The 14,716-nt window shown below is 42.3% G+C and overlaps 1 protein-coding gene across 1 annotated transcript in view; it reads left to right on the forward strand.

Annotated features, from left to right (window-relative positions):
- The window catches only part of Slc9a2 (solute carrier family 9 member A2), an 82,467-nt gene extending 69,175 nt beyond the window's left edge, over positions 1-13,292 (forward strand). Inside the window, exons 8-12 of the mRNA XM_052193547.1 lie at positions 5,144-5,305; positions 7,118-7,214; positions 9,681-9,812; positions 10,342-10,432; positions 11,662-13,292. Of these exons, the coding sequence (XP_052049507.1) occupies positions 5,144-5,305; positions 7,118-7,214; positions 9,681-9,812; positions 10,342-10,432; positions 11,662-12,041 (862 nt within the window). The 3' untranslated portion in view covers positions 12,042-13,292. The remainder of the gene's footprint in view (positions 1-5,143; positions 5,306-7,117; positions 7,215-9,680; positions 9,813-10,341; positions 10,433-11,661) is intronic.
- Positions 13,293-14,716: the final 1,424 nt, after the last annotated feature.

Raw genomic sequence — 14,716 nt, forward strand, 5'->3', positions numbered from 1 at the left:
ATATGAATAATGTGAAGCAGGAGACCCTGGCTTAGCAGATGAGAATGTCACTTCATGTTCCCATTAACTGGGAGTGGCCTCCATACTTAGCCTAGAGGCAGAATTACTCCTTCAATGTCACCTATTTCAGGTGCAAGATGGAAGAGAGACCATCTAAAGACAGGACATCCTCTGCTACCATTAGCCAGGGTCCTCAGAAGCAGTCAAGTAGCTTTTCCATGCAAATTTCATGACTAGGGAGCTTTGTAGCCATTCCTCACTGCAGAGTAACCAAGAGCCCCAGTCAATGAATTAAAAGCCAAGGGTCCCATTACTGTCTATTCTGCCACATTAGCTAGAGGGGCATACCAGAGGCAGAGACTCACAGCACCAGCGGGTAAACCTGAAGGAAAAAACCCTTACATCGAGGGATTCATGTACCTGAATGTACCCATACATTTTATAGAAAGCACACACACACACACACACACACACACAAACACACACAGTTGCTTCTTTTTGTTGTTGTTTTGTTGCTTATATTTGTTTTGGTTTGGGTCTTAATTTTTTGATACAGGCTTTTTCTGTGTAAGCCCTCACAGTCCTGGAACTTGCTCTGTAGACCATACTGGCCTTGAACTCACAGAGATCCGCCTGCCTCTGCCTCCCAAGTTCTGGGATTAAAAGCATGTGCCACTACTGTCCAGATATAATTTAGCAGCTGTCTTCATGGTGGTTATAAATTGAGGTTGGAACCGATGACCAGGTAGAGCACTGAGATCAAGAAATGAAGGGATTCTGGCAGCTGCATTTGAAACATGAGTCCCAGGTGCCATCCCTTATCATCAAATGGGAGCCCATGGCAGGTGTCAGAAACAGCCATGCTGGCATCGTGGCCAATGCTACCAATAGGCCTCTTTATGTGCAGAGTGATCTGAGAGCATTTGTGCATATATTGCTGGCTAGACCAGACTTCTCAAAAAAAAAAAAAAAAAGCAGCATTTAAGCTGGACCATGAAATCAGAGGGAAACATTCTAGACTGTATTGAAATATTTCCTCTTGCTTTTTCTCTCTAACTGGCTCACAGAAATTTTCCTCCCTAATAACTCATTGATATAAAGTTGGCCTTTTTCCAATCTACATATTTAAGGTGGAAGAATCCAAATGCTTCTGTTTGCTCACACAATGTAGTGCAGTATTGGGCTATATATGATGTGTATGTCGGCATCAAATTTTATAATTCAGAAAACAAAGAAATTATATAGTAGACAGGTGTGTGTGTGTGTGTGTGTGTGTGTGTGTGTTGTGATTGGAAGTGGAGATATGGGAGACAGCGAGCCTTTAAGGAATGCATCGAGTTAAAAAGATATTAGTCAAGAGCAATTACAAAGCTTAAAGCGTTGTCCATGTTCATGGACGTTGGAAGGTCTCCTGATCTTAGTCTTATTTTATAAACTAAGGAGAGATGTTTTTGTACAGGCAGAATGCCCTGTTGGCTTCCTGGGAGCACAAGTTAGTCAAGCTGACTGCGTCTGCTTTGTAAAACTCTGGACAAACAGCCATTTCTCTTGGGAAGCAGTCATTTTTTTTTCTACTGGATATGGATTAAAGTTAGCCTTGTTCAGCCCTCTCCAGCTCTATTATGTAGTCTAGGAATTCCCTCACATAGAGGATTCCGTTTATGCGCCAAACCAATACAACAGACTTTCTTCTTCTCTTCCCCTGCTCTTTTATCTTCTCCCTTTCAACTCCGTCACCTGTTTTGCTCTGTAGACTCCGAGCAGCAGTCTCTCCACATGGAGAGTGGGAGGCATGCTGCAGACAAGAGGGGAGTGTCCTTTCCATGTGAAGACTTGGTTTCATGTGCGTCCAGTACAGAGAAACAGACATGTGTAGTTACTCAGTAGATTAGCAGCCCCTGGGCACATTTAGGAACAAAAGGGGACATCCTATTTCGCTTTCTATTGCTGTGATGGAGACCAGGACCCAAAGAAACCTGTGGAGGAAAGGGATAAAGTCATCGTATAGCTTCAGTGAACTATGAAGAAGGGAGTCAGGGCAGGAGCTCAAGGCAGGAGCAGAGACCTCAGAGAAGCATGGCTCCCTGGCTTGTTCCTAGCTAGCCTGCTTTTCTACACCACCCAGCAGCACATGTCTAGGAGTGGCACAACCCACAGTTGACTGTGTTCTGCTCAGGAAATCGATAATCAGGAAAATGGCAGTCTTATGAAGATGCTTTCTTAGTTGGGGTTCCGTCTTCCTAGACAGTGCTAGTTTGTGTCAAACTAACAGCAGCAGCAAACACCTAACCAGTGCCGAGAAGGTGGTGGTGAGGCTGAGATCCTGTGGGTTTGAAGTAGAATCCGAGTGAGACAGGGGAAATCCACGTGTCACTGAGGTCCACGAATGTCTTGCAGGCAAACCTTTCAAGGAAGCCATAGCTGAACTCTGAGCATAAACAAGAAGAGCGCTGACATGTCTGGCTGGTCTCTGGAAGCAAATGTTGCTTTTCCATGATGCTGTTCACCAGCCAAAAAATAGTTTTAATTGATCCACAGCATTTTACAATCCCATGTTCAATTCCCACACAAACTTCAAAACAGTTTCTTGAGTGTCTACTGCACCGTCATCAGGAAAGTGGATACGGGACACTGGGTGCTGGCACAAGCTGCTTTCATATCAATTATGAATATCCTCTCAGGTCTGTACAGAGCCCTGGACACCATCAAAAAAAAAAAAAAGAACATACAAAAAGAAGTTGTGCTTTGAGCGTGTTGGGTATCTTTCCTTTATTCCAAAGCCTCAGTGCTATAGATGCTCATTGGCCCTGGAGGAGAATTCTTGAGGTGCTTGATCAGCTGAGAACAGAATGAAAGGTGACACAGTAGTGACATAGCTCCAGTGATATGAAAGGCAACACCTGTGTGGAGCTTGGCAAATTGGGTGGGGGAGAAAGCAGTAAGAAAATAGGCACTCCCCATGCAGGACAGAGTGGCCACCCCTCCCATCTCCCTTTGGTTTATCTCTGGTAAAAATTTAAAGCAATAATAGTCATATGAGACGTGCTAGAGGCCTTGTATTACTGCAAAGAATCCTGGCTCAGTGAGCCTGGCACCAAATTCAAAATAAACATCGGAAAGAGTAGGCCCGGCCTTCTAATAGTTGTGGGCCACTAGTACAGCACATTCAGGGTGTCTCCTTAATTATTCAGAGCCCTCCAGCGCTCAGAATAATGGAGCAGTGCCAAGGAGGCGGGTGAACGTCGTTTTCCCTCATGGCACAGGCACGCCAGCCAGTAAACCCCTTTGGGTCTATGGTGAATCAATGTTATATACCTATTTCTTTCTCAGCAAATATTTATTGCCTATTGTTTTACTTATACACTGGCATGTGGTGTTGCATAACCACGTTCACAAAGCCAGCTGATCAGAATAGCAGTCATTTATTATTAACCCGTGTGAGTCTAGAAGCTCCCCGTGGGCTGGACTGGGCTGGGCTCATCTGGGCTGGGTTTGTTCTTGTTCCTGCAGGGTGGAAGGCAGTCAGCTGATCCTGCCAGAGCTTGTCTCATATGGCGGAGGTCAGATCAGGTCATCATTTGTATCCTGTTTGCCTTGGTTCATAGATGTGATGCTGTGCACTTAAGGTGGTGTGGACACGCAGGATCTGGGATTCTGTGGCAAGCCTCTTTGATCATTGTGTCAGGAGGAGGCTATTCACCAAAACAAGTAACATGACCACCATGAGTAGGAAAAGGCAAAGGCCATCTAGATTATAACAGAAAGCTATTATTGGGTTTTGGCAGATCTAGATCCAAGAAGGCCCTTGGGCCAACTGCTATATCTATAATGTAGAAGCTTAAACTGTGCCTGGCTCAGTTCTCTTCATCGGTGATACAGAGGTGGGGAGAATTCCTGTAATACAGATTTCATCTTTGACTGCAAGAGATGGACTGTAAGATGAATAAGAAGACTACATACCTTGTTACAGAATGATAGCTGCCAGGGAGGAAAACCTGTCTGGACAGGGAGAGAGGAGATGGAGTTCAGAGGAGTGGGGAGCAGAACAGAGTGGGCGTGGTTGCCTTTGGAAACATGGCACACAGATGTCTGGCCCATTGAGGTTCTTTTGTGATAACTACTGCTGAATGTTACAGAAGGAAAGATGTGAGAGCTACCCGAGAAAGCATTCCTAGTAGTCGATGGGACAATGACTATAACGACCCTCAGAGTACAGGTGCCTAGGGGCAGAGGGAGGAGGGAGCCCACGTGGGCAGTACTGGCATCATGCTAGTATTCACATAGCATTTCCAGAGACTCTAGTTTCTGTGCTGAGAATATACTAAGGGACAGGGACACCTTGTAGGTGCCTAAATCAGTTTTGAAGTCCAGGAGGAAAAAAAACAACACAATAGCATTTGGGACCCTAGTGACGGCACTGGAGGTGCCGAAAAGTGGCCACACTTTTGGGTATGTTTTGATGGTGATCCTGACCGGGTGGTGTGGAGTGTTAGCTGGCCAGGCCTGCCATCGTGAAGATGTACACAACAGGAGGCTCAAACAGTAGAAAGGGGTTGTCTCACGTTTATGAGAAGTGTAAAGTCAAACACAGGGTGTTAACAATGGCTGTTCACTTCGAGGGCTTTAAGGAAAGGAGATGTTGTTCTTTGCTTACAGAGGGTTCTACACTCCGAGACTCTTCACACTCATGTCTCTTTGAGTGTCTGTGTCTAAGGATGCCCTTCTTACCAGTGTGGCAGTCACCCTGAGAGGACCCCACTCTAATGACATCATGTTACCTTAGTCATGTTTGTGAAGACCACATCTCCAGATGTGGTCTCTGTCTGACACACTGGGAATCAGGAATTTGACATGGGAATGACATCCCATATCGTGGAATGTAGAAGAGAAAGATTACACAGGATGTCAAAAAGTTTGACATGGTGGGGGGCAGGGGAGCAGCAGGGAGATCTGTTCCATTTGAATAGAGTTTGGACGCTCGTTAGTTTCATCATGCATATGTGCATATATATGCACACACAAAAGCATATATAAAGATAAAAATATGGTAAGAATGGTTCAATTTTGTTAAGTTTTCACTTTGGAATACTTTTCTTGTTCAATGAGATATTCATTAATTTAAAGTGACTTTACTTATTTGTAGGTTCAAAAAGTTTGATGACAAATACCTTCGGAAGCTTCTGATTCGAGAAAACCAACCCAAGTCTAGCATTGTGTCCCTGTATAAAAAACTTGAGATAAAACATGCCATTGAGATGGCAGAGACAGGGATGATAAGCACTGTCCCCTCTTTTGCATCTCTCAAGTGAGTACCACATTGTAAAGGGAAGCGAATATAAGTAAGTGTGCATTGGTATGGTTCTGTGATAGTAATGGACCTGTGATAGTAATAGTATTATAGTAACATGACACTATGTACATTATAGTATACATATGTATATATCCTATATACATGTATATATATTATATACGTAATATATATAATTTAAATGCTATGTAATAACATAAGATATATTATAATACATTGTATAATATATACAATATTTATGGTATGCATGTATAATACATTATAGTATATGTGTATATATAATATATATGATATGTGACATATATATGCATCATAGTATATAACATACAATATATGTGTATATGATATATGATGGATAATAAATGATGTGTGATATATAACATATAACATATGACATATATAATGTATAACATATAACACATAACACACCACACATCACACATCACATATCATATAAAATATATATAATGTATGTATATATAATATGTTATCTGATATACAATATATGATATATTATCTATGCATATAATATTGTATAGGTACATATAATATACAATGCATATTATACAATATAATATAATATGTAATATATAATGTACAATGTTATGTGTGATATATACATTATAGAACATAACATATATTTATATATTATATATGTACTTAATATATGTATAATATTGTGTATATTATACAATGTGTATCATATGTGATATATACTATTATATATGAAATATATATTTTGTTATGTATAATGTACATATTATATACTTTATATATTATATGTTTATAAGTATATACAATAGAATAAAATGTAATGGTATATGTATAGTATAATAACAGTATTGTTGATATAAATCCTAGAGTGATGGTTTGAGATCTCAAAACAAGAGTTAGATTCTGGTTAAACCCTAGAGCTCTGGTTGTGTAGTATTTCTATCATGTCTTATGTTACATTATACTGTATGTTGTGTTATATTGGGAATGGAAAGTCCAAAAATACTGTCATGTTTAGGGTGTCCATGTCTTTGTCAAATTAGTTTTGGGAGGTTCAGTAAAACTCTCTCAGCCTTGCCAAATGGACTGTTCTCAGTGGGTGCTAGATTTGTTCCTGTGACTGTACCCAGAATGCATCTGTTTCCTTATTGAGTATTCATAGCAGTGTGCTTAGGCCTGGGGAAACTCACATGGTTTCCGAATGCAGTGGTTCCCAGCCACGGCTGTACATTGGAGATCCCTTGGGAGTATAAAAGACTATAAAGGCCTGGCTGTCTCTCTGCAAGAACTCAGTCCAGAATCCCTGGATGGGGACTAATAAATTAAATTATATTTTTAATTGGACATGTGCTAATTATATTTCTATTGGAACTGATAATTCTGCATTACTTTTTTGCTAGGAATAATGAATAGTTAATACTGTGAGTCAGTCTTTTAAAACCAATCACATGAGAATCTGGCTGTGGCAACAATGTACCTGCAGTCACAGTGTCCCGGCATGGCCAGGGTCTCAGGAGGGCGAGCTCTGCACCAGCCTGGGCTACAACACAGGAGATCAGATGCAAGGGAAGCACGACGTAATGGTTAAACTAAACAGGAATGGTTTTATCACTGAGATAAGTTTTAGAAACTTAATTCTTCTAAACTGAGTACTTTAAAATATTTAGAATGTTTGGAAATATTGAACAATCCCTAATTGCTCCTTTTAAACTAAAATCTTACTCTGAAGCAATGACACTATAACACTAAAGCGGGAATTGATGATTCTAAAATACTTCACAAGGTAAAACACATTTTTCCCCTAACCATTTGCAGTGACTGCCGTGAAGAGAAAATAAGGAAGCTCACACCAGGCGAAATGGATGAAATTAGAGAGATATTATCAAGGAATCTCTATCAAATCCGTCAGCGGGTAGGAAAAATTTATGCATCAGAATACTTAATTTTGGCTAAAAACATGCTTTCCAGCTGGGCTCCATGAATATGTTTCTCTGTAGATAACTGTCCTGGTGAGTGTCACATGGGTCATACACCCTTGTTCTCCCAGAATCCCATTCTGGGGACTTCCTAAATTCTCCCAGACACCCGAGCATGAAAGGCCCAGGGGTTCTGATGCTTTGGTTTTAGAGATGAAGGCTGATGTGCTGGCCAGGTATGGACAAAGGAGCTGATTGCTTTATATATTAAAGTACATGTGGGTCTCAGGGCACACATAGCACAGCAGTGAAGAGGGTGCCTGCTCTTGTAGAGGACCTGAGCTGTATTTCCAGCACCCAGGCAAGGTGACCTACAATTGCCTGTAACCAGGCTCCAGAGGGATCCAGTGCCTCTTGGACACCAGCACACATGTGCACATACTGTTAGCATTCTGTCTAAGCTCCACCCCACACTTACCTGGCAACAGCCAGGTATGCCCTGCCCCATAGACCTGGCACACTATAAAAAGGGCTACTTGCCCCTCCTCTCTCTCTCTCATAGCTCTTGCCTCTTGACACTCTCACCTATCTACCCTTCTTGGGTTCTCCTCCCTCCCCATCTCTCCACGTGGTCATGGCCACCCTCCACTTCTCTCTCTCTCTCTGCCTCTCTAACTCCCATCCTCTGCCCCGAATAAACTCTATTCTATACCATGTCTGTGTGTGTGTGTGCTCCCTCAGGGGGAAGAGGTGCCTGGGCGTGGGCTCGCCTAGGTACCCCTTCCCCCACACCACCATGCCACACTCCCTAAACCCCTTTCTCTCTTTTTATGCCCTCTTTATTGGTGCTGAAACCCGGGAACAAACCCATCACGTACCCCAACACAAACACATATAGGTAATAAAATACTCTCTTAAGAAGAAAGTCTTATAGGGCTGGCGAGATGGCTCACTGGTAAAGAGAACTGACTGTTCTTTAGAGGTCCTGAGTTCAGTTCCCAGCAACCAGCAACTGCACAGGGTGACTCACAAACATCTGCAATGAGATTCAATGGCCTCTTGTGGTGTCTGAAGACAGCTACAGAATCCTCATATATAAAACAAAACAAAATAAAACAAAACAAAAACACCTTTTAAACAAATCTTATTTGCTTTGACTGTAAATGTATCAACTCTTCATAAAGTGCTAGAATTTCTCCATGTCTTCTGAGCTCCTTTCACTGTATTTCCATCCTTAATATCCTATTTTAATAGTATGCAAATGGTAGGTTAATAATATGCCAATCATCCAGGAGTCTTGCCCTTTGCCAAGAGTCATTTAGCACACAACTTGTGTTAACTCTTTTGAGCCTCTCACACTGCTAGGTGTGATTGTTTTCTCCGTTTCGCAGATGAAGAAACTGAGGCATGTTCAGCCTGGCAGAGAACATCTCCATTTCTTCAGAGTCTACACCTATAGACTTGGCTGTCACCATTTCATCCATATTTGTCTTCCCACTGCTTTCTCTATGGCTCTTTAAAGGGCAAGCACCTTCCTGTTTAAAATGAAACAAAACAACGGTTATTGTTTCCAGGATAATTTGGGGCCTCTACTGCCAAAGGTCTGCTTTCTCTAACATGACTCCATCCATCCACTCACCTCAGACTCTTACGGAACGTCAGATTCTCAGCTCAAGCCTTGCCCTGTGCAGGGCGTCCTGTCTCTCTATACTTAGAGCCCGCCCCTGCTTCCTGTTAGCTGGCCTGTAGCACCCCCAGGCTTAGGTTCTTATGAAGGACTACCATCCCAACGCTTTTCTAGATCAGATAACACACAGGGCTTACGCAGTGCATCTGCTTGAGCATTTGCTTTTGTGGTTTTATTAGACTCAAATGCCCAACTAGGTAGTAAACTCCTTGAGACGGAAGTAGACGCTAAACCTCATCACCTTTTAATTGGCCTGCAGGTCCTAATATATTTGAGAACATGGGTTACTTCCAAGATGTCCATTCCAATTCTATCGGGATATGAACTTGGGCAGCAACTATGATGTATGTGGGATCTGGAGAGCCTTCATTTGGAGGTGAAAGTTGCTGTGGTAACAGAACATCTCACTATGACAGCCCTGAAATTAGTCAGAAGGGTTGGTGCCACCAAGTGTCAGCACAACTAACATTTATGACTGCAATCTCTATCCGGTAGACAATGTGTTTGAAAATGATTTTTGTTTTGTTGTTAATCATGGTTGAAGCATAAAAAAACAGACAAGGTGTTTGCAAATTAAATTCCTTATCTAATGTACAGAGCCTGTTTCTTTCAGTAAAGAAAAGCATACTCGATTTACGAAAGAGTTAATCCTTTTAAATTCTGAGTGTTAACTTTGAGACTGGCTTTCAGTTTTGGTTTCATCCTACTGATGTAAAGTTGAGGAGAACGTATGGATCCTTTGATAAAAATGTCCCAAATGCTTTTGTCACTTCAGACCTTATCATATAACAGACACAACCTGACGGCAGACACAAGCGAGAGACAAGCCAAGGAGATCCTGATTCGCAGACGGCACAGCCTTCGGGAAAGTCTCAGGAAGGACAACAGCTCGAACCGAGAGCGCAGGGTAAGCTTTGCCCCCAGAGTCACAGGACTTCCAAGGGCAGAGCCCTCAGCTGTTCCTCTCACCAGCTGACAGGAAGAATCTCTGGCACTGCTGGTTAAATGGCTGCCAAAGGCCAATTCCCTTGGCCCTTGGAACAAATAATAAAGTCTTTTTACCATCTGTAGAGTCATGCTCCTATAGCCCCAACTGCTTGAAAGACTAAAGAAGGAGAACTGTTTGAGGCCAGCCTAGGGACATACCTTAAGAAAAAAAGACAAACAATAATTCATTCCTTTTATAGTCTTCCTTTTGCTTTTGCTTCATTTACTTTAAACCTTATGTAACCCAGGCTGGCCTTAAACTCCCAATATAGCCGAGGGTACCTTTGAACTCCCAATCCTCCTACCTCATATGTGTAGGGTCTATAGGCCTGCTTGCACCAATCCACCCATTTTATATTTAAAATCTAGTTTTGTCATAAACATGTAGCTTCTGGCGGACATTTGCGGCATTTCTGCCATCTGAGCAACCTTTTCTATTGCCTTTACAGGCTTCCACTTCAACCTCCCGATATTTGTCCTTACCTAAAAATACTAAGCTTCCTGAAAAGCTGCAGAAGAAGAAGAAGGTTTCAAATGCAGGTAATGATTATGCCCGGAGCAGAAGCACCTTCAGATATGTTTACGAATGCTTATGAAATAAAATGTCCTAGATTTTTTCCTTAAGGATGAAACCAATCACTTGTGAACCTCAAGCAACAACAGCCTGTCTTGTGTGAGCATTGCGACCTTACTTGACAGATGTCTGTGCATATTAGAATTAATCTAACCCTGTGTTTTTCAGAATTGTCCTTTAATTATAGCAAAAGCAAGTCCTTTTACTGTGGACTTATTAAGCCATAAATACAAAGTTGTAAATAGGAAGATATATAACACTTACATCCACACACTAATTCTAATGTATTTTCATGGAGTAGACCATAGATTTAACCTCCTTGTTTGATGATAATCTCATCTACACAGACAAGCTCACCATTGTAAACCACAGCACTACATTAGGATTCTGTTTTGCTAATATATAGGAGGCAACAATTCAGACCCCCTTTGCAAGCACCTTTGCTTGTTTTTTGTTTGTTTTTGCTTTTTGTTTTTGTTTTGTTTGCTTGAGTTCATTAAGAAGAGGTTACTTGTGGGAATGGAGAGAGAGGGGGACCAGAAACAAGAATCCAGGAAACAGAAGGCAAGAGGGTGACGATTTGTAACTGTTTTATTACTCCTGCATTTCCAGAGAAACATTCAATTCTAGTCATGCCAGCTGGTAGGCAAGGGGTGGTTCCCATCAATGGTCTTCCCATGAATTCTAGCCCCCAGACAGGGGTCTAATGCCTACTTACACTTCTTTCTTGGGCTTAGAAAGTATACATTGATGCTTGAGTCCTTCTGTGGGCACCCAGAGTGCAAAGATTCATGTGAAATTCCAGATGAAGGACATAATCTAGGCAGCAGAAAACTCTGTCAGATTGCTGAGCCCTCTTGAGAGGATCCTGGCAGCAGCTGAAGACAGAACCAGAGCTCCTCAGACGGAATTTCAGCCCCAATACTTACTTGCTAATATCTGTTGGGCGATGAAATGCGGTCAATGGGGAAATGCCTTTAGCAGTTAAAGTACATGCTTCAAAATTAGCACGGACGTGCTCTGCTAACATGGAAGGAAGTTCAAGTCCACTCAGTTGGGGTTAGAGTGAGATTTTTGGCTTCCCGCTTTCCCCAAACTCTCCCGGGAGGGGATGAGACTCACTGGGGTTTTGCTGTGACTTGTGCTGCCTCTGTTCTGCTCTGCTTGCCCACACTGCCATTCTATTCTGTGACAGATGGAAATAGCAGCGATTCGGACACAGATGCTGGAACCACCGTGCTCAATTTGCAGCCCAGGACCAGGCGCTTCTTGCCAGATCAGTTCTCAAAGAAAGCCTCCCAGACCTACAAAATGGAATGGAAGAACGAGGTGGATGTGGGTTCTACTCGAGTGCCCCCCAGTGTCCCTCCAACGCCTCGCAGTAAAGAAGGGGGCACCCAAACACCAGGGGTGCTGAGGCAGCCCCTGCTCTCCGAAGACCAACAGGAATCCTTTGGCCGGGGCAGGGAAGACAGTTTGACTGAAGATGTTCCACCCAAGCCTCCACCAAGGCTGGTGCGACGAGCGTCAGAACCCGGGAACAGGAAAGGCCGTCTCGGCAACGAAAAGCCATGATAGGAAGCCAAAGCCGGCTTGGGGTGAATGGGCTAGCATGGTTGTGACTACCATGGAATCCATTTAGAATCCTCTATCTAGAGGCATTCTTTGGGAAGTAAAGTCAAGCCACTGATTCACTGATTCACAGAAGGAGCACTGCTTATCTATCCCAAGAAGAGGAAGGTTCAAAGGAAGGAAGTCCCCTCAAAATGACTTTTGTGACTCTTGGCTAGTAAATGTTTTCTTTCAAGGCCTGAAAGAAGAAAACACGTGTGCCTTTACTGAACTTGAATGACAGAACTTGAAAATTTTAACGCGCCTTTGTTGGTGAAAATTTTAATATATTACAAATATGCCTCAGATTTATTTATGAAAAATGTGTTTATCTGTAGTGATTTTTTTTTAAAGGGAATAAGACTAAAAGTGGTGAGAACATTTTTCTAAGGGTGTGAAGGTCAGCTCCTAGAGGTGGGTCCCAAGTTCCAGATCCCACCATTCCCATTCTGAGCTGATGGGCCACTGGGTGAAGAAGAACTTTGTCCCTGGAGGAGGCCATGGCTGAAGGTAATAGGGCACAGGTTGGAGTGGGTAGGCAGATGAAATGGCGTGACTCTTGAGAGTGGGGGAGGGACGTCCCTATACAACTTTAAACCAATGAGGTTCGGACTGCTCTTGGCCGGTCCCTGTGTTTTCCATGGCTTTGGGTAACTTGTACTCACCGCCTGCCACCCACCTCACCCTCCTTTTTATCTAGGTACAGAAAGATTCACTTGGGCAAAATCAGCCCATAGTGTTTAAAGACTTAGTGGCAGCTTCCGAGAAGTCTTACAAGTGAGGGCCTCTTGTGGCCACTGCGGACAGAGCAGCCACTAGCTTGGGTTTTGTTGTGTGGTCCTGGGAGGAAAGGCAGGAGGCTCCTTTCACTGGGCATCCATGGCTACCCGTTTTAATACCATGGTCCTGTAGTGCATTCAGAACTGCACGCTGGGAAGGGTCAACGCTTCTACAAGCCGCCTTCCAGGGTTGGAAGAAATGGCGAGTCTTCAGGTTTGACTTTGGATGAGGAAACACTTTGGAGAAAACCCCCACTTTTTGCACTAGTCCGTAATTTGTTACCTCTTCGCCTCTGATAACGTAGTGACTCAAATTTATCATTAAACATTAGATTCTATTCTCTGGAATACTTTGGAGTATGGCAGAGAGAAACAGTGGGACGCAATCATTAAAGATTCATATTTAAACCAATGTCTCTTAAACTGCAGATTTATTATTAAAGATTCATATTTAAACAAACATCTCTTGAGCTGAAGATTTATTGGCTTCTCATGTGTTTTCTGAATTTATTCTTTAACACTTTCCTGTGGTTACATCTTAAAGGAAGTCAGTGATGTAGTTGTTACCAGAGCTCTTTTGACCACAACAAAGGATTCAAAGAAGCTTGGAAGGGTTCTTTGCTTTTTAGTGACTGTGATAACCCCCTCTGACGGAGAAGACTGTCTTGTTGGGGATTGCTGTGGGAAGCCCCAGCCCACTGTGACCCACACCATGCTGAGTGGGTGAGCCTTGGCTGTAGAAGGCAAGCATGTGGCAGACCAGCACGCCTGGAATCCTCCCCTGGCTTTTGCTTCAGTTCTTGCCCTGACTGCCCTTGGGGATGGACTGTGACCCAGAAGCATAAGATGAAATAACCATCTTCTTAGACATGGCTGGCCACAGGCCAATCTGATCCAGACAATTCCTCAATTGAGATTCCTTCTTCCCAGATGACTCTAGGTTGTGTCAAATTGACAACAAACTTAGCCAGGACAAGGGTAAGAGCTTAGGGGAGTATGGGAGCAGCTCTGTGGCCCCTTCGCCACTACAGTTAACACAGCTTTCCCTGTGTTTTTGTCTTGAGAGGCTGCTAGGCCATCAGGTGAGCTTGAAAATAATGCACAGTCAGAGCATGTCCTACCCCAGAAGTCCAAGATGGATTCGTGGGAAACCATATAAAACACAATTGGAAAGCTATACGCTTAGAGCCCTGTGCCAAAACAATCAGTCTCCATTGTAAATGACTATACTTTTTATAAACCATGTATTCCTTCTGAGATGAAATCAAAACTTTTATAGGTATTTTTACTCTAGAAATAGAATTTGCAAAATGCTATGATGTTTATTTTCCAAAATACATCATCATTGTGCATACTACTAATAATTTATGACTTCTAGCAAGGAAGATGTTGAAAATAACCTTCATATAATTTTACTGGTTTCTATATTAATAAATAGTATAAAGAATAATAACTTTCTAAAACTGAAGGAAGAAACATGTTGTGACATTTCAGGCTAAATTGACCTAAATTCAGCTTTTACTAAGGAAAACATCATATTATGTATGAGTAATGACATGAATTTTAGAAAAGGAATACCCAAGTAGTTTTATTTTAATTATGAGTTAATTTTTAATTTGATATTAGCCCTTTCTCTGTTGTTGCTTCTTTTGATAATTACTTGATTCCAGTCACAATAGAAAAGGATAATATAGACAAGAACTTCACTAAACTTCTCAGGAACAGTAACACTGTAAACTTCTGAAGTACAGAATGAGCCTTCGTCCTTGGTAAATAAGTCCTCTTGTCCAAACACCACCTGGACCAGTGAAAACTCTCTAATTCCTGGAGAATTTTGAGAGCTCCCTGTCCATTGTAAGA

The sequence above is a fragment of the Apodemus sylvaticus genome, chromosome 9, assembly GCF_947179515.1.
Source record: "Apodemus sylvaticus chromosome 9, mApoSyl1.1, whole genome shotgun sequence".
NCBI classification, from domain to species: Eukaryota; Metazoa; Chordata; class Mammalia; order Rodentia; family Muridae; genus Apodemus; species Apodemus sylvaticus.